The sequence below is a fragment of the Setaria italica genome, chromosome VI (genome assembly GCF_000263155.2).
Source record: "Setaria italica strain Yugu1 chromosome VI, Setaria_italica_v2.0, whole genome shotgun sequence".
NCBI lineage: Eukaryota > Viridiplantae > Streptophyta > Magnoliopsida > Poales > Poaceae > Setaria > Setaria italica.
In genome coordinates, this window is record NC_028455.1 from 7,389,402 (window position 1) to 7,414,113 (window position 24,712).

Consider the following 24,712-nt stretch of genomic DNA (forward strand, 5'->3'; position numbering starts at 1 on the left):
GAGGCGTGGCCGTTTGATGTTGCTGCAGCTCAGCAAAGGGTCGTGCGCTTTATATACTGCTCGACCGGTTAGTTGATCTTTTGGCGATGAGCGCGTCGTAAAAGCCTGAAAGGGAAGACATGCAGGGGTTGTGTTATTGATGGCGTTTCTCTGCTCCAGGGTGTGTGAGGATGGCCGGGGAGAGGTCGATGGACATGCTCACATGACGGTCCTATGATGCGTTGCTTTCCCATGTTAGGTCAGGATAAGCCTAGTAGATTTCCATGCATGCTTTGTTCATATTTCGTTCAGCTCACAGCCTCACACCAGTGCTTGGGATTATCGGATAATGCATGCCACCCCAGCCAAGATTTCCCATATCGTCGCAAAGTTTCCTCATCAAAGTTCAGAGCTCAGTTGTTCTGCATTGTCGAGGTAACGAACCCCGATGAAAAGTGTATCCTGAAAGTTCAGTAATCTGCTGAGAGTTCAGTGCACGATCGAACTCCGCGGAATGGCGTAGCTAGCGCTGTCTAGCTCGCTGACCCGCGCGCCGGCGAATTGAATTAAACCGGCCGGCCGGGCAAAAATATCTGGAAAAGAACTGGTGAGAACTGGTGGTTGCCGAGAGCTCCGCATCAAGCAAGACTGGCAGGCTTTGTCACACACTGAAGAAACCCCTTGTTCTTTCAGACAACTTGCTACCGCAACTGTACACAGCCGCTGGACCACCCCGCCCCAGGTGCTCGTCGAGATTTATTCAGCTCGTGTGCGAATGGAGCGGGGACACGGCCGCATGGGCAATAGGCCTCATGCGCCTCGAGATAATTCCAGAGCGCTCAGCATTCAGCAATGGCGCCAACAACAAGAACAGCAGCTAGCTAGTTGCATCACTTGCGAGCAGGAAGCCTCAATCATTCGATGGATCGCGCCAGCGATATGATGGAGTCAGTGGCGGATCAGATGTGCTAGCCATGGTACGGGCCCGGGAAATTAAAAGATAAGGAGGGGTCGTTTGGGAGGAAAAGTTCAGACAGGGGAGGGCCCAAAGGACACCTGATGGATGCGCGCGTCAGGGATTCATGCAGAGCTGCTCGACGACGAGTCGACGACAACCCACAGGCCACAGCATGCAGGGATCCATCGGGAGCCTGGACCATGGCATTCCCCGATCGATCGATCTGTGGCAGGGGATTGTCTCAGGATGTGCGTGCGGCCTCATCCGGAACGGTGAGGTTTTTCGCGGCGTGCCGACGACCCGCCGGTGATGCGTAGATCGAGTACGTACACCTGGTCTCTCCGGCAAGACCACGCGGCGTTCCGGCCAATTTGCTAGGATGCCTCATCCTGATCGGGGTCTTCGCCTCCTCCGGCAAGGCCACGTGGCGTGCCGGCGAGATCGAGTGCATTGCGATCTAGCGCTTCTGGTTCTGGCCGGCCAACTTGTTTATCACCTGCGCTCGTGAAATGGGTGCGGACATGGAGAATGGGGGACGTCAAGTGGGCGCAGTTGCATTATTGAACTAGTAAGTAAGTCTAGTACTGAAACGCTTTAGTAGCTAGTGCATTAGCATTTCGTTTTTGGGTGTGTTTGGTTGGTTGTATCATTTGATTCATGTATGAAATGATTTAAAATAATAATGATCCTTTTGTTTGGTGGGGTGAATTGAACCAACTCATCCAGGATGAGGCCATCCCACTTAATACATTATTCTACTAATTAGAGGGTGTGTTTGGTTGGTTGTATCATTTGATTCATGTATGAAATGATTCAAAATAATAATGATCCTTTTGTTTGGTTGGATGAATTGGACCAACTTATCCAGGATGAGGCCATCCCACTTAATACATTATTCTACTAATTAGAGTGAACCATATGGTACAAGCAAATTGGTTGAACCACCCCATCCAGGATCATCCATGCATGCATCATGTAATGCATGCAACCAAACACACCCAGAGTGAACCATATGATACAAGCAAATTGGTTGAACCATCCCATCCAGGATCATCCATGCATGCATCATGTGATGCATGCAACCAAACACACCCTTTCTAAAAAATGATTTGCTGCATTAAGCTGCTGAGCGGACGTCGTTAGAGAAGGAAAACTAGCATATTTTGAATAATCAGTTTTGAGTACACTGACCTTTCCCCCCTAGAAGGGTTAGCAGTGAAGCCAATGCATTCATCCAGCGTAAATCGTCGGTACAAGCGGCAAAAGTCCAGTTTCTTTGGGGGTTAAGTAGGGGTGACCTCTAAATCCCGAGTTTCAGCATAGATTCAAGCTAATTGTTTGACCAAAAGATTTGTGACAGAAAGTTTTGAGTAAAAGGCAATCAGAAATATTATCAAGAGATGAAGAGGAGGAAAATGACAAGTAAAAAATAAAAAACGGCATGCGTCTGCCGGGAGTCGAACCCGGGTCTATTGCTTGGAAGGCAATTATCCTAACCGTTGGACTACAAACGCTTGCATGCACGGATGTTGCAGGGAAGCTATATAATCCAATATAATCTATACTAAACCACAGCTCAACTATAATATCAAATTTATTAGCGATGTTTACTGCGTTCTTGACGGCCGTGGCAAAACCAACCATTTGTTCAGTGTGTCCTCGAGTTTATATCCAACCTCTTGGTGTTCTACATTTTATATCTATAAAAGTTCATGACCGTGAAGAATATGGCCAGAATTTTACAACATCACTCTCATACGTCAAATAGCAGTACTAAACTCAATGCTTAAAATTGGTAACAAAAAAGAAGAAGAATGATGCCCAAAAGGCAATTTGTAAACTGTTCATTCCGTCATAAATTACTATTCGTTTTGACTTTAATAAATACATAACTTAGATATACGCTATGTCTAGATACACTAGAAAAGTCAAAACAAGTAGTAATTTGTAATAGATGAAGTAGAAGGGAAGATAAGCATTTGGATTGGGAGAGGAGCTATGGCACTAGATCAAAATCGAGAGGAGTAATGCCACTAGAGTGGCTGTATCAATAGAGCAAAATTGGTACAGGAGAAATCGTACCTGGAGCAAATTTCACGCGTCTGCAGAAGACGTGCATATGTGTATGCGTGTGGAGCAGCAGGGTACAGTGTTTACATATTTTTAATTACTATAATCTTAAAAATAAATTCTTCAGAGCTTTTTAAAACCGTGAGATGGCTAATTTAGAGCCTGTTTGGTTCATGGGACTAAAGTTTAGTCTCTGTCACATCGAATATTTAGATACTAAAGTTTAGTCCCTATCACAATTCTGGTAGCAAGAATTCAAGCCACGTGGTTGCTCAAGTCTTACCATTGCTGCTCCAAGAAATAGCCTGACAGAACAAACAAGAACTGATGTATCGAGTAAACGAAAACTCAACAACTGCTTTTCTTCCACATTTTCTTTACGGAACACTTGATGTGGGCAGAGCCGGCACCATTCAATCCTCCATAGTTTCTGAACTTGCGTAAGAATCTTAGTCAGTTGCAATAGGATCACCTGTAGTTTGGGAAGTTTCAGTTGTACTTCTAGTATGCTTTGCAATCATAGACTTGAGGTCACACTCAACCAACAGATATCTTGGAAGCACTTGAGCATGAAAATGCCATGTCATGAACATCTCACCATATTTTTTCTGCTTTTGATATAGAATTGTTCCACGGTCACCAATAAAATTCAGCACATAGCACCAGATCGCAGTAGAAGATTGTAGCAATTTTTCAGAGCAGAAATAGAGAGTGTGCTGTTTAGATGGGATGGTGAAACAAGGAGAGATGTCTGAGAGCTCACAAATCAAATGTAACACTTTCTGATCTCCTCTAGCAAACACTATGTTCCATAACTTGAATTGTATCCATTGCATAAACAAGTGCAGCACAGCGGAATGTATCTGAGGAGGTGGCCATGGCTTCAAGTCAAACAGTCTTTGAGACAACAACACCAGTTGTTCAAATAGTCTTCCATAGAAGCAAAACTGCACTGATTCTTTAACCTCCAAAGAAGCAAACACGTCAGCCTCAACAATACATCCTTGATCAAAGAATACCACCATCACACCTCCACTATTCTGAATGTTTATGCGAATAGCTTGGAGAATTAATCTGACACCCATAGTAAGATTAGCACACCTCAGACTCATGGCCAACACCATCATGATTTCTGCGGATAATACCAATTTAGCAGGCATATAATATGTGAAAATTTTGGGGCAGACATGGAGGTTTCTTTTGAAAACTGAAACACCACTCAACAATAAGTCCCTCAGCTAAGTTCAAAGACGGCCACGGCGATGGTCGAAGCTCAGTATCCTCATTAGTAGGTTCAAGTTCTGCAGGTGGCGGTGGCGACCATGGTTGCTGCTCGACCAACTTCCTCAGAATCACTGTACTCTCCCTATGCATGTCAAGTGGCACACATCCCCTCAGCAACTTATAGCTATTGATATCGCAGCCACTAAGAAAGTACTTGCAGGGAGGCTTCACCAACATCTCTAATCCAATGCCAGAGTTGAACAAGGTATTAGAGACAGACAACATTTCCTCAACATCACTGCACGGGTAGGCGGCCGCCGTCCGGCATCGCCAAGAGATCAACGGCTCCTGCCCCGCCGCCGCCGTCGAGCTCCGTCGCTGCACGGGCGAAGAAGAGGCGTGACATGTCGATGCGGCGCAAGGAGTAGCAGCCGCCGTCGTTCGCCACCAAGTGCAGGAACCGCCGCCGGAGACTCATCTTCGGTTCGTCCCAATCTCTCTTCTCGATGCATAAGCCTATGCACGATGTTCGTTTCCCACCCACCTGATGATATCGTACGTGCAACTACAATAATGTAGTTTGATTTTTGTAAGTAAAAGATATCGTATTGTCAAAATTCTAATCATCGTGTGCCTACACGGAAATGATACATGCGGGCATGATTGAAGCTCTCAACGGGTAGAGGGCACACAATATGCCATAGAAATGTATAGAGTGCACTTGGGTGGATGTAGGAGCTAGCCCTTCTACAAATGTGCTTGCCTCCTAAAATCTTTTAACCAGAAGTTTAGCTTTATCTTTGCCTTGAAACTATTCCTATTCCCTTGATCTTCTAGCTATCCTTTTTCTTCCACTGCACGTAGGTATTTTTCTTGTTTATCTTCCAGTACATGGCTCTATGAAAGCACAAGGGAGCAACATCTTCCCGGCCTGGTCTCATGCGCGCGTTTCATTATTTCCCTCCGTTTCAAATTGTAGATCGTTTTAGTTTTTTCTAGATTCATAGATATTATTATGCATCTAGATATAGACTATATCTAGATGTACCTACAAATGTCAAAACGAACTAAAATTTGGAATGGGAAGAGTAGGCGGCATGAACCTAATTAAAGACCTGGTCGTCTTGCTCGCCGAGCTGCAACACAGGGCTGCCTACGTAAGCACCGCCCCTTGTCCTCCTGACTGACTTGGCCCGCCGCGCGACGACCCCGGACATGGAAATGCTGCTTCGAAATCAGCTGGCAGAGTCAGTGAACGAAGCTCCTTCGACTGCTGAATCCATTGGCAGTCAGTCTCTCTGCCGAGAAGGAAATTGGTGAAGCATAAGATGGAAGCATGAATTTGTTTTACTCATGGGCGAATAAGTGATTACAGATTAGCCATGTATAAGATTATTGATGGAAATAGCAAAAGTTACTTTTAGGCAGCACTTATTTTTCCAGAAAGAATGCACTTGTTGGTGAATAAAGATACTCGATCAGTATGATCAATATCGAGTTATAGTTATCTACTTATATTCACATTCAGACCAGGGAAAAAAATTAAAAAAAACATGCGTCTGCCGGGAGTCGAACCCGGGTCTATTGCTTGGAAGGCAATTATCCTAACCGTTGGACTACAAACGCCTGCACGTAGGTTTTGAACACAGTTACCTTACAATCGTAACTGGCAGCCAAATTTGGAATATCATACCATAGCTCAAGATAAGTTATGTTTAAAACATAGTGCCAGTAGTCCAGCACACTTACTTCCGATTCAATGCCATGTTAACAGGACAGCACATGTAGTTGTGGTTAGCTGCTACTCCTAAGAGATTCTCTAGTGGTCAATGCATGGACCGCGGTAGCATGCCTCATCATCACTAGAGAAGGCGACTCAGAGGGTGTTTGGAGAGGGGGTGCTAAACTTTAGCACCCCACTTTTTAGCACCTTTTAGCACTTGGGCTCCCAAACAGGAGTGCTAAAAGGGGTGTGCTAAAGTTTAGCACCCCCATTTTCTTTAGCACACCCAAGGGGTGCTAAAAGGTGCTAATGGGTGCTAAAAGTGGTCCCAAGCCCATTTTTTCCCCTGCTGCCCCCCTCTCTCTCTTCTCCACTTTTCCCCAAGCCAGTCATAAATGAGGGCAATGTAGTCATTTCTCACCCAATGTGCTAAACTTTAGCACTGTATCCAAACAACCCCAAGTGCTAAACTTTAGCACTCCATTTGAGGGTGCTAAAGTTTAGCACTGTGCTAAAGTTTAGCATTGTGTATCCAAACGGGGCCTCAAGCAGAGAAGAGAGGAGAACCAATTCATATTTGGACATGAGTTGGTTGGTAGCCCTACTTGGTGACCAACCACCACACTAGTGAGTTTTTACACTTTTGTTGTTGAGTGATAAAAGCAATAATAACATAGATTTAAACTAATTCTCCATTAGTTGAGGAGTAGTTTTTGCATAGAGAGCAGGTTTTACATATATATTTGACTTTCCGCTGAACGATTTATTGTGAAGGTCACTGGCTAATACAATAACAATTATTTTTCCATCATACCAATTTACAAAAAAATCCCTCTATTTTCTTGAATCAATCCTAGTCCTGTCACCCTCACCCATCTTTATTTTGCAAAAAAAAAAACTCATTCATCCTTGAATCAGGTCGCGGTCCTGTCGCGACCTGATGCAAAACTTACAGGATCCACTTGATTTGGAGAAAACTCCATTTATTATCTAGTAATAATCTTATTGGTAAAATATTAACTCAACACCAAAGTACTACAATTAATGTAATGCTAAAGTAAATGTTTTGACTTAATAGCATGGTATATACCTATCATAGTTCAGTGCTACTCGCAGACAATACAAGAATTTTCATGTCTTAACATAATTGCAATAAAACATAAAGATAATTACATATGGATGCTGCAAAAGAAACCGAGTTATGCCACTTCTAGGAAAAAAGATAAAAAAAACTATATGCGTTCAAGTTACATAGCCATTCACCACTGGCATGGTATGTGGAGCTCCACCCCCAATATCATTTGCTACTCATATCATATTAAACTGACAAAATATATTGGTCAAAATTAATGAACACAACAAGAGAATACTCCTTTCTTTTTTTTTGAATATATGACATTTATGACAAATTAATTAGTCCAAAAATAAAGTAATTAGCTTGTCCTAAATGTTATATATTTTAAAAAGGAGGGAGTATGTGAGTATAGTATTAAATGAAAAAGGACAAGAAACTTAGACACAAAAGTAATAACTAAAGAAGTACACTCTCAATCAAAACTTCAAATAGAAATTGAAGTGAGGCTGGCACGCAACAAATAGGATACATGTCCCTTTTTATGACCTACCACGATTCGAAGGAAAAAGTTCAGTGCAAAAGGGAGGTCTATCTTCATGGGGTCATGAGACTGTTGACTCAATATTTTACCTTTTCAAATAGTTTTACACATCGTTCTCAACTTTATCAAGAATTAACTACAGATTTAACCTACGTGCTGCTTCACCTCACAAACAACATTTGTCCTAGTCAATGGTAGGCTGCAGGCCACGATGGTGGCTATTGGGATCCCTATGTTTTAAATTACTTTGAAAAAAACTTTGAAGCAAATTATTAGCATCTCAATCCAACTCTGACCATCCTTTGACTTATTTTATGTTTCTGTCCCTCCACCAGGTTTGATATTTGAACTTGTTTGCAAATTGTTTTTCTACACATACATGTATGATCGAAAGTTCAACAATAGTGTTATATATGGCTAGTGACTATTACCTGCGGTTTAAAGTATTGACCCACATAAAAACTCGGTGAGTACATGAAGATGTAGCTATAAAGCGAGGGTAATAATTTGGATCGTTTATATTGGTGGATGTAGGGTGCAAAAATTATAGTAATATGATCTCTATTGTCAGATCATTAGTCCATGATTTGTACGATCATTTATTTACATGACAGTTACATATTTTATATCCTCATTTAATCAAAGTCATACAATCATTTTTGAACCAACCGTAGAGGCTCTTTCTGGCATAGTGGATTAAAATAACATTATTTGTGCAAATAACTTCAGCTCTAAAGAGAAGATCATCATCAATATAAAAAAATCATCATTGCTCAGGTCCTCTTATGCCATTATCATAGACTCTAAAGCCATGCTACCTTTTCAAATAAATATTTCCCTAGGCAATATTATACCACTGATTTATATCTTTGATGTCTCCACACAAGATTTAATAAATTTCAATATTGTCTCTGTATCAACTGAATATGAGCCCAATAGCATTGACCATGCATTGTGCATTGTTAGAAAGGGGAATAAAGAATGCGTGAGTATAGATCTGATGCCCATTTACAATGCAATTATTTCAACCTTGAAATACATCAATCCAGTCCATAAAGCCCTAGTTTTTCTTTATAAGAATATTCTATCTATGATCTACACATCCACTAGTAGTGTGCTAAAGTTTTTTATATATCTTCTACATTCATTGAAATAAAAGGAAATAATCCATTACCGTACTTGTCAAACAAAATATTCTAGCTCTAGTGATAACCAAATTCTATGATAGCCTTAGGTGGCATACCTCGAATCTCATTAAAGACAAAATTACATAAAATTTAGCATTTATAATATCTTTGATAATAACATAAAATTGACAATATGAATTGCTATAAATCTTAAGTGGGGACCCATGCCTTTGTTTATCATCCTTTGCAATTTCATATGGGCATATTTCACTTTTGTTTTTTTAATTTTGTTCCCTAATTTCTCCTTGGTCCCATGAATGCCACTAACATGCTTTCTATGTTGTGTGCCTCTATTTTGAGAAACTGTAGAATGGTTCTCTTGTGTAATTACAAGTCCACAAAGGGGAGCAATGATATTTTTTTTCATATATAAGTTTTCCATATCAGCACCAATTTTAATATCATGATCACCATCCTAGATATTTTTAATTAGAACTTCATCTTTGCCTTGAAATTACTTGTCCTTTGATCTTCGAGCCTTTTGCTTCTACATAAGCATCTCTTATTCTTTATCTTATTATTCCACGTGTCTTTTCTTGATCATCTTCTCATTATTTGTACCACTCTCCTAATCCTTCTCTTGATCAATTTTAGCTTGCCCACCCTGTTCCATATCATTTTCTTCTCTTCTAATGTACTGCAAACATCCCATCACCCATATGAACTCATGCTTACCTCCACAAACATTTTGTTGTGGTGCCTTTTTGCTAGCTAGTAGGGCTCATTAAGAAAAATCTTGGCCTGAGGTGGGTACTAGCGCACACGCATAGTGGTGCTCCTCCGATTCGCCCACTGGGTCAAGCAGTAGGCCTAGTCCTTTGTCATTACTGAGACTGTAAGCCTCAAGTATGTACCTAGCAGCTAGGCCCGAGACCCTGATTTGGGGCCATGTGCTATAGGATATATAGAGAGAGGGAGGATCGAGTGGCACTAGTGAACCGTAGTTGTCTTACATTGCACGGGCCACGTCTAGGAGTTATAGCCTTAAGGGGGTGTGTGGTAGGATGCGGGGGATGGAGGGATGTATAAGGGGGTGTGTGGTAGGATGCGGGGATGGAGGAAGGTATGTATTACCTTCGAAATGCTTAATGAAAAATATTTTTAATAAATTTGTTTTGGCCTCAACAATTCAAAATATCAACATTTGTAATTTGCTAGAACCTAATTCTACAATGTTTTTTTAAAGAAACTGAACTTATAACATGAGGCAACAATTGAGCAACACAGCAAAACGAGCAGCACGGCGACCATGCGTTTGCCCGGAGTCAAACCCGGGTCTATTGCTTGGAATGCAATTATCCTAACCGTTGGACTACAAACGCTTGGTTGTGAAAATTTATTCTATTAGTTAGCTTAATATCTCATGCCAAATTTGGAACTGAAAGATCGTTGTTGCTCTGCAAGTCTTCAAGGATGTGTGTTTCGCCAAATTTCAGTTGCTGACTTGCTGTGCGTGCAACTGAAAAAAATGCAGTCTTTGTTTCCTCACTTCCCCCCTGCAATGAAGAACTATTACCCCAAGTTTTAGCCACCAAGCAGATCTGAAAGCATGCGTCGGTCGCAGCGCTTGCGATTTCAGGGTTCCAGAGTTGCGACGCTTTCCTCTCCGGCGCCGGTTTCGCCAAAACCGAAGTGTTGCGGACTTGCAGGTCTGCCGCGTGCTTCACGGACTGATGATAATTCGAAATTCTCTGGGACCTCAGTTGCAGGGATATCCAGTGCCAGAGCTCCGAGAGGTACGGACGTACGTTATACCCTAGAATTGTCGTTACGAATTGCATTAATACCTCTGCTTTGCGCAATCGCGCGGGGATCATACATAGCTCCCAACAATCAACATGCTGCTCAACTCTTCCCTATTCTGCTAGAGTTTCATTGGCTGCTGTATGCGTTCCAACATATTTTTAGTGTCTGCTTGACGTCTTTGTTGTATGTGCAAACAGGAGGAGAATGTTGAAAGACTGCATTATGTTGATGCTCCTCCTTCCTTCTCTTGAGTTACATCGGGTTTGCAATCCTTGCACAATTCAGTCAGGTAAAGTTTTTGCTAGAGACTCAAATCCAATCAGTTACTCCCATTGCGGAGGACACAGAAACCATGGCGTGGCTAGCATGATCTTTACAGGGTCCAAGCAGACCCAATTGCAAGTACATTATTAGTCTGTCTTCATCCCACACGAAGAATCAATAACCCTCAACCCAAAAAAAATGGGGCACTTGAGGGAGAAGAAAGAATTTGAGCAAACAGCTAGAGAGAGAAGAAAGAATTTGAGCAGCATGATTTATTAACCAATGAAAACGGGGAAGAAAGATTGATAAATCACTTGAGCAACATAGCAAAACGAGCAGCACGGGGACCATGGGTTAGCCTGAGATGAAAAGCTGGAAAAAAAATCAATTATGCGTTTGCCGGGAGTCGAACCCGGGTCTATTGCTTGGAAGGCAATTATCCTAACCGTTGGACTACAAACGCATGATTGTGATATTTTTAAGCAAAGTTTATATTCATTTTAGATTTGTATGCAACTGAAAGATCATGCGTTGCTCTGCAAGTCGATCTTCATGGATGTGTGTTTCGCCAATTTTTCAGTTGCTGTTCACGCAACTGAAAAATGCAGCCTTTCTTTTTCTTTTCTTTTTTTTGCTTCAATCAATCAAGAAACAGTACTCAAGTTTTAGCCACCAAGCACAACCGAAAGCATGTATCCGTTGCTCTGCTTGCACTGTGGATAATCTTATTCCGTTGATGCCTATGTGATGTGCTGCACAATTCAGGTTTGGGATCCTTGCACAATTCAGTCAGGTTCACTTTTTGCTACAGACTCAAATCGAATTAGTTACTCCCATTGCAAAGGACACAGAAACCATGGCGCGGCTAGCATGATCTTTACAGGGTCCAAGCGGACCCAATCGCTAGTACATTTTAGCAAGAACAATCAATAACCCCCAACTTTAGCTCAGAAAGAAAAGCAAAACTGTCCAAGAAGTGGACGATCATCGTCGTCAGTGGTGCCCGTCCACGCCGCCGACGATGTCGGCGAAGTCGCCCTCGTCGGCGCAGGGGATGGTGAGGCCGCCGCACCGGTGGTCGAAGCCGAACTCGTCCTCCACCCGCTTTAGCATCGTCACGAACGCCGGGTGGCTCAGGCACGCCGTCGGAACCACCAGCCGCTTCCGCCCCTCCCCGACGTACACCGCCAGGTGGCCCCTCGGTACGTCCGCCGGCGACGACCGGCTCCTCGCCAGGTGCAGCCTCGTCAGCAGATGCCCCAGCTTCCCCGCCATCGATCTCTGCCTCTCTCTCTGGATCTTTCTCTAACACAAAGAATCACTGAACAAGAAGAATGCACTGGCTACTGAGCACTGAGCTAGCTCTGAGCTGTTGCTGTTGTTAGTTTTTCTCTACTCGACGAGAGTGAGTGAACTGAAGCAGCCAAGGCAGCGTACTTATAGCTGACTGAGCACCGGCATGGAGCCAACCATTTTAGGGATTCAGTGCCACTCCAGAAAAGGAAAACAAAACAAAAGCTTTAGCTAGCCAATCAAGAATGATTGAGAGCTTAGCTAAGCCTGTGAAGTGTCCAAGTGAGGTGAGGGCTCGTTCTCAGCACCCGCCGCCGACTAGAGCGAGCGAACTGAAGAGTGGTGATGATAGCCATGGATGCATACTTAAGCTGAGCCTCGGCATGGAGACACCCTTTAGGAATTCAGTGCTCTCCGAAAAAAGAAAAGAAAGAAAAAATTTCCTATTTAACACCGTGAAAATGAAGGGCTTTCCTTTTTGACCCTATAAATTTTGAGCTTATACTGAATCAAACTTTCATTTCTTATTTGATTGGACTTACTGAATCGAACTTCATTCCTTATTTGATACTTCCGTCCAATCTGTTAGATGATTAGTTAAGTTAGTGTAATCAAACTTTCATTCCTTATTTGACACTTCCGTCCATCCGTTAGATGATTCAGTTAAGTGTTATGAACGAACGGCGTATGGAATATGAAGTAAAGAATCAAACCGCAAGGAGACACACGATTTACGTGGAAAACCCCTTCAATGTGAAAGGGAAAAACCACGGGCACCAGCCGTCAACAATCTCACTATATCAAGAGTTTGGGGTTACACGCCTAAGGCGGCTTACAAGAGAATCTGAAGATCTCTCTCTCTTCTATCTCTTCTGTCTGACTCTCGGTACAAAACCCTAGCAAGGGTGCTAGTATATATATAGTACCGACACCCCAGACAGGGGGTATTGAGCGGTACGGACTCTCGGTCCCGTGATAGGATGGAACTCCTCTTCGTCCGACCTTGAGTCCTCTTCGTCCTGGAGTCGGGTGCGCCTGGGACTCCGCCTCGTCCGACCTCAAGCCTGGGGTCGGATGCGCTTGACCCCTTGAGGGTCGATCTCCGATTCGCCCGACCCCGAGTCCTGGGGTCGGGAGATGCTCCGACTCGCCCGACCCCAAAATCCAGGGGTCGGGAGACGCTCCGCCTCGCCCGGCCCCGAGTCCCGGGGTCGGGAGATTCTCCGCCTCGCCCGACCCTAAGTGTAAAAGGTCGGGAAGGTCAGCCTTTATCCTGGAGTGAATTTGGAACAACTCCAACAAACTCCACCTTGAGACAAATTCATCTTGTATCAACATCCCTTCATCCTGAACAGAACAAAGACAAGAAAAACCACTGGTGCCAACAATAGTCTCTTGGACTATCCAATTAAACCGACTAAGCCTGAGCACAGCTCAAACTTAGTGACAGGAACAGGCTTTGTCATCATATCAGCAGGATTATCATGAGTACTGATCTTGCATACCTCCAGCTTACCTTCTTCGATCACATCACGCACAAAATGATACTTGATATCAATGTGCTTAGTTCTCTCATGGAACATTTGATCTTTAGTGAGGTAAATTGCACTTTGGCTGTCACAGTGCAAACTTATGCAAGATTCCACTCCACAAAGCTCGGCATACAAACCTTTCAGCCAAATCAGTTCTTTGCATGCTTCACAAATCGCCATGAATTCTGCTTCAGTAGTAGACAAAGCAACAACCGACTGTAAAGTAGCCTTCCAACTCACAGCACAACTGCCAACAGTAAACACATAGCCTGTGAGTGATCTTCGCTTGTCCAGATCAGCAGCATAATCCGAGTCCACATAGCCAACAAGACCCTCATCAGTTCTTCCAAACTTTAAGCAGGAATTTGCTGTGCCTTTGAGGTATCTGAAAATCCACTGAACTGCCCTCCAATGTTCTTTGCCGGGATTAGACATATATCTGCTAACAAGACTCATAGCATATGACAAATCTGGGCGAGAGCAAACCATGGCATACATCAAGGACCCAACAGCACTAGAATAAGGAACCTTTGACATGTCTTTGACCTCTGCATCTGTACTAGGACACTGAGCAGTTGACAACTTGAAGTGAGGTGCAATAGGAGTACTTACAGCCTTGGCATCTTGCATGTTGAAACGCTGAAGAACTTTCTTGATATAATTCTGTTGACTAAGGAAGAGCAAACCAGAATTTCGGTCTCTCCTAATTTCCATACCAAGAATTTTCTTAGCACTACCAAGATCTTTCATATCAAAACCACTACTCAATAGCTTCTTTAACTTATTGATTTCAGTCTTGCTCTTGGCCGCAATCAGCATATCATCAACGTATATCAGCAAGTATATAGGTGATCCATTAACATGCTTGACATAAACACAGCTATCATACTTAGATCTTTTAAAACTGTGTGATAACATAAATGAATCAAACCTCTTGTTCCACTGTCGAGGGGATTGTTTCAAACCATACAAGGATCTCTTCAACTTGCACACATATTTCTCCTTGCCAGGCACTATGAAACCTTCTGGTTGGTCCATGTATATGTCCTCCTCGAGCTCTCCATGCAAAAACGCAGTCTTCACATCTAACTGCTCAAGCTCAAGATCATGTGAAGCAACAACACTTAGGAAAGTGCGGATTGAACTGTGTTTTACCACTGGAGAGAAAACATCATTGTAGTCAACACCCGGAATTTGGCTGTAGCCTTTAGCAACTAACCTTGCCTTATACTTTGGAGGCTCACTTGGAGATAAACCCTCCTTTCGTTTGAAGATCCATTTGCAGCGGATGGCCTTCTTATTCTTAGGCAAAGGTACAAGCTCCCATGTACTGTTCTTCTCAAGAGATTTCATCTCCTCATGCATAGCCGAAATCCAGTTTTCAGTATCATCACAATGAATAGCCTCTTTATAGGTTGCTGGCTCATGAACATTCTCCACCTGTTCAGCACAACTCAAAGCATGGTAAGACAAATTACATTCTTCAATGAGACGGGTAGGAGGAGCAACTGTCCTTTTGGACTTGCGGTGAGCAATGGGTAGATCCTCCTCTGGAGTTTGCTGGACATCATCATGAGCATCAGCCGACCCCGAGACTGAGGGGTCTGGCGCATCAGCAACAGCCGACCCCGGAGCCAAGGGGTCTGGCGCTTGAGCATTGGCCGACCCTGGAGTCAAAGGGTCTGGCGCATCCGACCCTGAGTCCAAGGGGTCGGGATTATCAGCATCATCGCGAGCTTGCTCCACCTGCATGCGCATACGCTGCAGGTCTTTGTCTGGAACTTGATCTGAGGGCAAGCTATCGGTAAACATCACAGATTCATTGAAAATAACACTTCGGCTCAGAAAGGTCTTTCCTGTTTCCGGGTTCCACAATTTATAGCCTTTGACACCCGAACCATAACCAAGGAAAAGACATTTAACAGCTCTAGGCTCCAATTTTCCATTATCAACATGAGCATATGCAGTGCATCCAAAAACTTTCAACTGTGAGTAATCAGCAGGCGTTCCAGACCATACCTCAATGGGAGTTCTTTTATTTAGTGGAATAGAAGGCGACCTGTTGATCAAGTAACAGGCAGTATTAGCAGCTTCAGCCCAAAAACGCTTGCTCATCCTGGCATTAGACAGCATGCAACGGGCCTTGGATATGATGGATCTGTTCATGCGTTCGGCCACACCATTCTGTTGTGGAGTATGGGGTATGGTGTGATGCCTTACAATACCTTCTGATCTGCAATAATCATTAAATTTACGCGAACAAAATTCTCCACCATTATCAGTGCGAAGCAATTTCACCTTCCTTTCAGTTTGCCTTTCAATCATGACTTTCCAGTCCTTAAAAGCAGCAAAGGTATCATCTTTCTGTTTCAGAAAATAGGGCCACACCCTTCTAGAGTAATCATCAATAATGGTGAGCATGTAACGGGCACCACCAAGCGAGGGCTTACGGGAAGGACCCCATAAATCCGCATGAATATAATCAAGAGTACCTTTAGTGGTGTGAACAGAAGTGTTGAAACGTACCCTTTTATGCTTCCCGAAAATACAGTGCTCACAAAACTTCATTTTACTCGAAGTGCAGCCATCCAGTAGGTTTCTCCTCATCAATTCTGCCATACCATGGTGACTCATATGTCCCAGACGCATATGCCAAAGGTTAGTTTTACTAGGTTCCTCATTAGTAACAGCAGCAACAGCGGAATCAGAACCAGTTAAAGTACACCCTCTAAGGACATATAACTTTGCAGAATTGAGATCACCCTTTAAGCAGACGAGATTACCTCTTGATACCTTCAGAACACCATCCGAACCAGAATATTTGTAACCTTTTGCATCAAGCGTGCTCAATGAAATAAGATTTCTGGACATCCCTGGTATGTACCTGACGTTTTTCAGAGTGCGTGTCATGCCATCATGTGTCTTGATCTGAACCGATCCAATCCCCACAATATCACACGGGCTATTATCTCCCATCCGCACAACATCTCCTTTCGGCATAGACTTATAAGAGCTAAACCAATTTCTGTTAATGCAAATATGAAATGAACATGCGGAATCAAGGATCCATTCATCATGACCAGCAACACAACCGGCAAATACCACCAGACTATCTCCAGATTCTTCATCAGACACGGCAGCAGCAACAGAGACCTTACCAGCCGACTTGTTTTTCTTCTTCTCCTTATTCTGTACTTTTCTGCAATCCTCAACATTGTGATTTGTTAGCTTGCAATAAACACAGAATTTTTTATTACCATGCGGCTTGGACTTTGAACGGCCTCGTCTTTCATAGTTTTTTCTTCCATCATCATTGGAGGATCTGTTATCAGTTCTGCCTCTCACAAGCAAAGCATTGCCTCTGGAGGACGACGTCCTGTCATTCTGCACCATACCTTTCATCTTCTCCCTTGATTGGAGAGCCTCATAAACTTCCTTTAAGGTTAGTTCATCACGGCTCAAGAGTATGGTGTCACGAAAATTTGTATACGAAGTTGGCAAAGAACATAACAGTAAAAGACCTAAGTCCTCATCATCATACTTCACCTCCATTGATACTAGATCGGCGACGATCTTCTTAAATTCAGCGATGTGGTTTATCACTGAATCTTCTTCCTTCATCTTCAGGGTGAACAACTTCATCTTCATCTGCATCTTACTGGTTAGATCTTTGGACATACAGATCGATTCCAGTTTCAGCCATAGTTCTGCAGCAGTTTTTTCTTTCAGACACTCCTGCAAAATATCATTATGAAGATGTAACTGTATTAAGGCAAGAGCCTTCTGATCCTTGCGGATCTCTTCTGGAGTCCACTCGGCCTTCGTCTTCTTCCCGAAGCTATCCAGCGCCTCATCATAATCGTGAGTTTGCGCCAGAATTCCCCTCATCTTGACTTGCCATAGCGAGAACCGCGTGTCGTAGTTCAGCAACGGTAGATCAAACTTCATCGACGTCGACATGAAATCCAAACAGCAACCAAAGCTCTGATACCACTTGTTATGAACGAACGGCGTATGGAATATGAAGTAAAGAATCAAACCGCAAGGAGACACACGATTTACGTGGAAAACCCCTTCAATGTGAAAGGGAAAAACCACGGGCACCAGCCGTCAACAATCTCACTATATCAAGAGTTTGGGGTTACACGCCTAAGGCGGCTTACAAGAGAATCTGAAGATCTCTCTCTCTTCTATCTCTTCTGTCTGACTCTCGGTACAAAACCCTAGCAAGGGTGCTAGTATATATATAGTACCGACACCCCAGACAGGGGGTATTGAGCGGTACGGACTCTCGGTCCCGTGATAGGATGGAACTCCTCTTCGTCCGACCTTGAGTCCTCTTCGTCCTGGAGTCGGGTGCGCCTGGGACTCCGCCTCGTCCGACCTCAAGCCTGGGGTCGGATGCGCTTGACCCCTTGAGGGTCGATCTCCGATTCGCCCGACCCCGAGTCCTGGGGTCGGGAGATGCTCCGACTCGCCCGACCCCAAAATCCAGGGGTCGGGAGACGCTCCGCCTCGCCCGGCCCCGAGTCCCGGGGTCGGGAGATTCTCCGCCTCGCCCGACCCTAAGTGTAAAAGGTCGGGAAGGTCAGCCTTTATCCTGGAGTGAATTTGGAACAACTCCAACATTAAGTTCCCTTAAGGACCTGATTGAATGGACGAAAATACCCTCCGCAGCAGCTCTTATCCGAGGCGTTCGTTTATCCCGTGAAAAAAAAAACTGCCTGGCTCTTTCTCCTGTATACTGTGTTGAGTGTGTTCTCGCCGAGACCCCACCCATCCCCAGATCGAAACAACGGCGGGGGCGGCTCCATGGGCGTTGAGGATGGCGCGAAGGCGGTCGCGGCTCCAGGCACCGCAGCGCGTTCGGCTCCAAGCGCGGAGCACGCGTCGCGCGGCACAAGGGCGACGATGGCCGCGGGTGGCCGATCTCTGCGCGGGGACAGGGATGACTCAGGTGACCGTGAGCGGCGTGTCGGTGGTGACCCGCGTGCTCGATGCCGTGAACCTGCAGCTCGGCTGGGTGCGCTACCTGGTGGGGTTGGCGTGCTCGAGCCCAGAGCCAGCGCTGCGGTTTGGAATGCGCGCAGTGCAGATGCTGAGTGGCGAGGCAGACCGTCCATGAGTTTCAGCGCCAACCACCAGCTGTTGCTGTGCTGAGCCTGCACGGACTTGCTGAGCTCGTCGTTGACGACCAGAATGCTGCAGAGGGGCGGCAGGACATCGGGTTCAGCAGTGAGAGAGGCAATCGAGTGTTTTATACATATACATCATGCACGTTCGTAACGGACGTCGTGGCAGCCGAAGGACTAGACCAAGATCTAACTGATCGAAGGAACCGATCGTACCACCTATCCTACAATACTAACAAGCAGCACCAGCTCCTATGGCTAGTTAGAGTTCCTCTTCCTTGTCGTTGACGACCTTCTATGTGTATCGAGTACATAGATTAGCAGCAACGGACTCCAAAGTCGATCCAAATCGAAAGCCTCCATTTGTAATATTTATCTCTTGACAATAGTTCAGACTACAATCAATTGGGATGATTTTTTTCTTCAATTCATTTCACTTCACAAGCGACGTTAGTCGTGGTTGCCGGATCCAATTACAAGGTTATTTTTCTGAAAATTAAATTGCTTGGCAAATGTAAAAATGATAGGAAGAATTATATAAATACACACACATTATTTCTGAAATATGGATGGCAAAACTGCCTTGATCTTGTGCATATAGTTTTGGTTATGCTGAGGGGCAAAATAGTCTTTTTACCTTCCACTTAACACCGTTAATGCTAAAAAGAGACGGTAGTGTCGAATAAGGAAGCAAAGTTAGACACGGTGGTAAATAAGAAAGTTCAAAATTTTCAGGTTAAAAAAGGAAGCTATCGTTTTAGCAGTGTCAAATAGGGAATTCTATTACGAAGAAAGGTCTAGGCAATCGAGAAGGAGAACATCTACTTTTGCAGCAACTTCTTCGTCTTGGTAAGCTGGGCATGTCACACGCTGCACTGTGCACATGCCTAGCAGCCATCTACCGATCCAATCTTTCGGATGGATGCAGTAGTAGAAGGAGAGCATCCCTGCCCCTCATCCAAAGGACACACACAGACACAGGGAAGAGCTCATACAGATGCCATGCTCTACGGCCTGGTCGTTGCTTACGGCTGCCTCTGCCTGAATGATAGCAGAGAGGCCGAACAGCCAAGGGAGAACTACTTGCTCATGCAAGTGTGCTCGCTAGATACACATCCACCTCATCCTTGTTATATCATGGCCTCATGTGCAGTGCAGGAGATTGAAGGCCGCCATCAAGCATGTGTGCAAACTGTCCGAATTGTTTATAGCCCTGATGCTGATGCAGGAACAGCACTACAAGTCTACAACAGCAAGTGTAGCAGGGACCATCAAGGTCGGAGCAGACCACATGGCGTCTTGGATTATTGGAGCTCCGGAGTTCTTGAGCAATACCGTCCCGGGATGACGGAAACCAGGGGCTGCGAGATCATCAGGGCCGCCGTTTCATTTCAGAACCATGTGCGCCTTTGTGATCTCTGGGTATACATGTGGTGTACCACTTCCCTTGTAGATGCAGGACCTGCATGCTGCGTCTTTTCTAACAATAATTTTTTCCCTTATTACTTTCGCTAGCGATATTTGTCTTGAATGGCTAGCTCTCGATCGCCAACTCGCAGGCACCATCCGCAGACTACTCTACGTTGATCTACCGTCTATACCAAGGTCATAGCTCGCTTTATCAGCGTCTCATGCCAAAGGTCATAGGGTGTGTTTGGTTGGGTGGCTATCCCCCAACCAGACCAGCCCAATGCACAATGCACTAATTTGGTTGCCTGGCTAGAGGACTTAGCCAGCCCAGCCCAAACCACCCGAGGGGGGATAGCTAGGTCCAGCTAATACAGCCGATTCGGTCATTTCCAGCCGGCTAGGCTCGAGTTGTGCAGGTCGATGGCCAGCTCCTTGACACGGGTGGCCTGACTTGTGCAAGCTTGATCTCCCTACCTCGCTAGGGTTACCGCTTGCCCTTCACATTTGCGTCGCAACCAGGGTCCTGCGCTCATCCTCTCTCGTCTCGCCATCGCTTCCTCCCGTTCGTCTTCCTCCTCCCATAGCAAGGTTGAAAGCTTCTTCGATCCGGTAAGATCGCTTTCCTAGCGGCTCCTTGGACGGGTTTGTAAGCGAGTTCACCTCTCAAGACTTGTCACTCCCGCATGATTTCCCTTCTGTGTGTGATGCTTTCCTATGAGATGCATTTTATTTGCTTATTCTTGCGAGCGAGTTCAGCTTACTGGTGTCTTGATTTGTGAATTTGTGCGCTCATCTTCTTGAGAAATACTAGATCTACTTAATGAAATGGTACAATACTAGACTGATTTTGTAGATTCGGCAGTAATGTTTAAATTGGTACCTTGTTACCTACATATGAGCGGTGCAGCAAGGTCAATGATGACAAATTTCATGTTTGGCTGATTGTTTTAGTTAAACTGTGAGTAGCAGTGCACGGTTCTTGATACTTGTTACTGGTGTCTTGATTTGTGAAATCTTCTTGAGAAATATTAGATCTACTTGATGAAATGGTACAATGCTAGACTGATTTTATAGATCTAGCAGTAATGCTTAAATTGTTACCTTGTTACCTACGTATGAGCGGTGCAGCAAGGTCAATGACGACAAATTTCTAATTTTTCATGTCTGGCCGATTGTTTTAGTTAAACTATGAGTAGTTGTGCACGGTTCTTGATGCTTGTCATTGGGAGGCGCATCTTTCTAGGTGTTGCAGCCGTGACTTGCATCCATTTCTTTTCAAATGTTGTAGCACAACTGATGAAATAGTAGTACATGATTCTGATATATGTGATGCTTTGTTCTAGAGGATAGATGGTGCTGAAAGATGCCGATGGCTGATTTTGAGGGGTGCATCACTTGTTGTTGTTGTAGTCACAACTTGGATGTTTGTTAGGTTCAGGCACCGTTGTCTCACTATACCACCCATCACATATGCCCTCATGAGTGCTAGAGAAGAACAGAGGCAGCGCAATCTCAGTTACATTTATCAAGCCGATGACACTAGGTGTAACGACAACGACACCAACTGAAGGAACAAATGATGCTGAAAGCTTTGGAGGCAAGGTTGGCGGGGGGAAGAAGAAGAGGATGGTAAGCGAAGACGATGCTTCACTGATGCATGCAATGACTGATGCTATCTGGAGTTTTGCAGTTGTTGTGCAAGATGCTACTCATACTGAAGTGTACCTGGAACATATGAAGATGCATGAACACTCCAGGTTTCCCAAGATCTCTCTTGATGAAAGCTTTGAACCACATGACTGCAAACAAAGCAACTGCTATTCAGTTTGTGAAGATGTCACCAGAAGATAGGGACCTGTGGATGAGAACCTACCTGGAAGACAATAACCTTCTATAAATGTCATGTGGACATAAGAAAAGCTACTTGAAAGATGTGATCATCAATTTTGCATGCTTAAGTAGGAATTGCAGACTATCCTAGCTTAAGTAGGAAAACTGTAGGAGATGAACTCCTTTGATGATACTCCTTTGCTTGAACACAGGTTTTGCAGCTTAAGTAGGCAAATTGTGTTGTGCTGAATCTGTTACTTGTGAGATCAATCTTATCTGTGCTGTGCTTGAACACAGGTTTTTGAGATGAACTTGTCTGTGCTGAAGCTATGCTGAAATTGTGTCATGTTGTCTGTGTGTTCTGTGCTATTCTGTGCTGAAGCCGTGCTGGAATTCTGTTTGTCTGTGTGTTCTATGCTGTGCGAACTATGTTCTGTGCTGTGCGAACGTGTGTTGTGCGAACTGTATTCTATGTTGTAGGTAAGGTCACCCATTTGAGGCATTGGTCACCGACTGGGCTTGGCCAGCCCAACCAAACACGATGCAAAGCCCACAGTTATGCAGGCCAGACTGTTAGCCAATCAACCAAACACGAATTCATCTTGGTCTGACCCAGGTTAGCCACCCAACCAAACAGATGGCATCTAGCTACACTAACACAGGTTACATTGGACCATGCATAACTATTATCCCGGCTGCAACTAACCTAAGCAACCAAAAACACCCATAGCTTTTATAGTCTATATTGTTGTTTTGCGACCTATGTCTTGCCATTTGCTCTTTTGCTAATCGACGGCTTTATCGAGGTCCCTCTCATCAATATCAATATATATATATATATATATATATATATATATATATATATATATATATTCTTGTAGCCTCTTGTTTCTTGTACATATGAACCTTCTCTAATAGAAGATGAATCTCAATGTGGGGAACTCACTCGTAGTTTTCCGGTAAAAAAGAATGCATATCATTGTTTCATCAAGTGCATGTCTCGAGCTTACTTCAATGGCTTCTTCGTACTAACCTTTAAATTTGAAGTTCAAGATCACCGATTTCCTCTCGTATCTTATCTTACCAATCCATAGTTTCCTCATTCTCCCTTGGCGCAACCAATGACCATGTTGCCCTAAGAAAAAGCCAGTGCCCGATGTTGCGTTTAAGCTTTTGAGCTACACTATTGAAGCCACATGTTGTGATCGTGTGTTTACTTGTGTAGAAGATAGATCAGGCCATTAGCCTAATAATACTTTTTTTCGGCAGGCTATATCAGTAACAAAATCGGGGGTGCCACTTGTAGCGTGGAATAGACATAATTAACCATCATAAAACTTTTAGGTATACTCACTTGACTCCTTTTGTACCTCTGTCGGTTTCTTTTCTATTTTGTGCAGATGGTCACAGGTGAGAAGCTGAAACATAACAAAGGTAGGCTAAGTTGCAGGAAATGAATAATTAGGGAGGAGGGGGGGCTTTATTTTTCTCCATTGATTTGCATGTTAAATATTCATGTACACAAGTGGTATGGATCTGGCGTATGGGCTATGGGGGCCTAGGCCCCCCATCAGCCTCACTCCATGGACCCTGTTTGGTCAACAAAGTGTTGATACTTTGACTCTAATAGAGTGAACTAAATGTTGTTTATAAGAGAATAGTAATTATAAGGGTTCGTCGAAAAATCCTTAAATCTTCTAATATTTTAGTTTATTTCATATAGCTTCTATGATTTCTGAAAGTTGTATTATGCTTAGATTACAAGAATTTCAATTCCTTAAGGATAGGATATTTAATAGATAGAGAACTGTTATTACCAGGAAGCATACCCATGAACAATTCATAATCGCAGACAAATAATGGTCTTCTATTGACATAATGTGCAAAATCATGACCATATTGATCGTGTGTAAGTCGTGTAGAAGATAGACCATGCCATTAGCCTAATAATTCTATCTTTTGGCAAGCTATATCAATAACAAGATCGGGGTGCCACTTGTAGCTTGCCATTCTTAATTTGAGGCTCTTTTTAGAGCCCTTACATTAATTCTCACAAGATGCGCCAGAAAAAAGACTAATTCTGAAAATTCTCACAAAAATCAGAAATATCCCGCCATTAATCATTAAATTCTAATCATCATAGCAATTAGATCTATTTTGTTTTAAAAAAAATTACCTATAAACCTATTGAGTGGCTCATAAAGTTTATGCTTTCCAAAGGGACCTATAAAGCATAAACATTTTGGCCCATAAAGTTGAGTGGCAACATGACAACATGTGTTTTTTTTAGGATCGACAACATGTGGGTTATGCTGATACAACACAACTAACTTCTTTTCTCCCTTTCTTTTTCAACTCTTGTTTGTTGTTTCCCTTAAAAAGAACTTCATTTTTCTCAGAATGTTTTGGAGGGTTGAAGATCTGCGGACAGCTTGCACAAATTGCACGCTCTCCAGCGGATTCTTTGCTGCTGCTATCTCAACACCAACATGACAGCGTGAAGCTGGTTATCCCAGTAGCTGAACACCTGCACTTAATGCACTAGAAAATTGGAGAAACATCGAGGAGACTACACCTGTGATGATCAAGCAATAGAGAGCCAAGACGTGACATGATGCAGTGGTTCTAATCTTGACGCTCTTCACGCGTGCAGGCGATTTTGCCACCAATAATGCAGAGTTGCAGACATGAGAGCCTCAGAATCATGCTCAATCAGGGATGCCTCTTGGGCTGTGTGTCTTCTGTTGT

The 24,712-nt window shown here is 43.8% G+C and overlaps 1 protein-coding gene and 3 non-coding genes across 4 annotated transcripts; all 4 read right to left on the reverse strand.

Moving 5' to 3' along the window:
- Positions 1-2,379: 2,379 nt before the first annotated feature.
- Positions 2,380-2,451, reverse strand: TRNAG-UCC. Its single transcript has one exon. It is a non-coding gene; the product is annotated as a tRNA-Gly (tRNA).
- A 3,334-nt stretch (positions 2,452-5,785) lies between these two features.
- TRNAG-UCC lies at positions 5,786-5,857 on the reverse strand. The gene has a single exon. It is a non-coding gene; the product is annotated as a tRNA-Gly (tRNA).
- Positions 5,858-11,158: 5,301 nt separating this feature from the next.
- Positions 11,159-11,230, reverse strand: TRNAG-UCC. The gene has a single exon. It is a non-coding gene; the product is annotated as a tRNA-Gly (tRNA).
- Positions 11,231-11,760: 530 nt separating this feature from the next.
- On the reverse strand, positions 11,761-12,042 carry LOC101785430 (auxin-induced protein 15A). Its single transcript, XM_004974437.1, has one exon. It carries the CDS (start codon positions 12,040-12,042, stop codon positions 11,761-11,763), a length of 282 nt encoding a protein of 93 aa, XP_004974494.1.
- Positions 12,043-24,712: the final 12,670 nt, after the last annotated feature.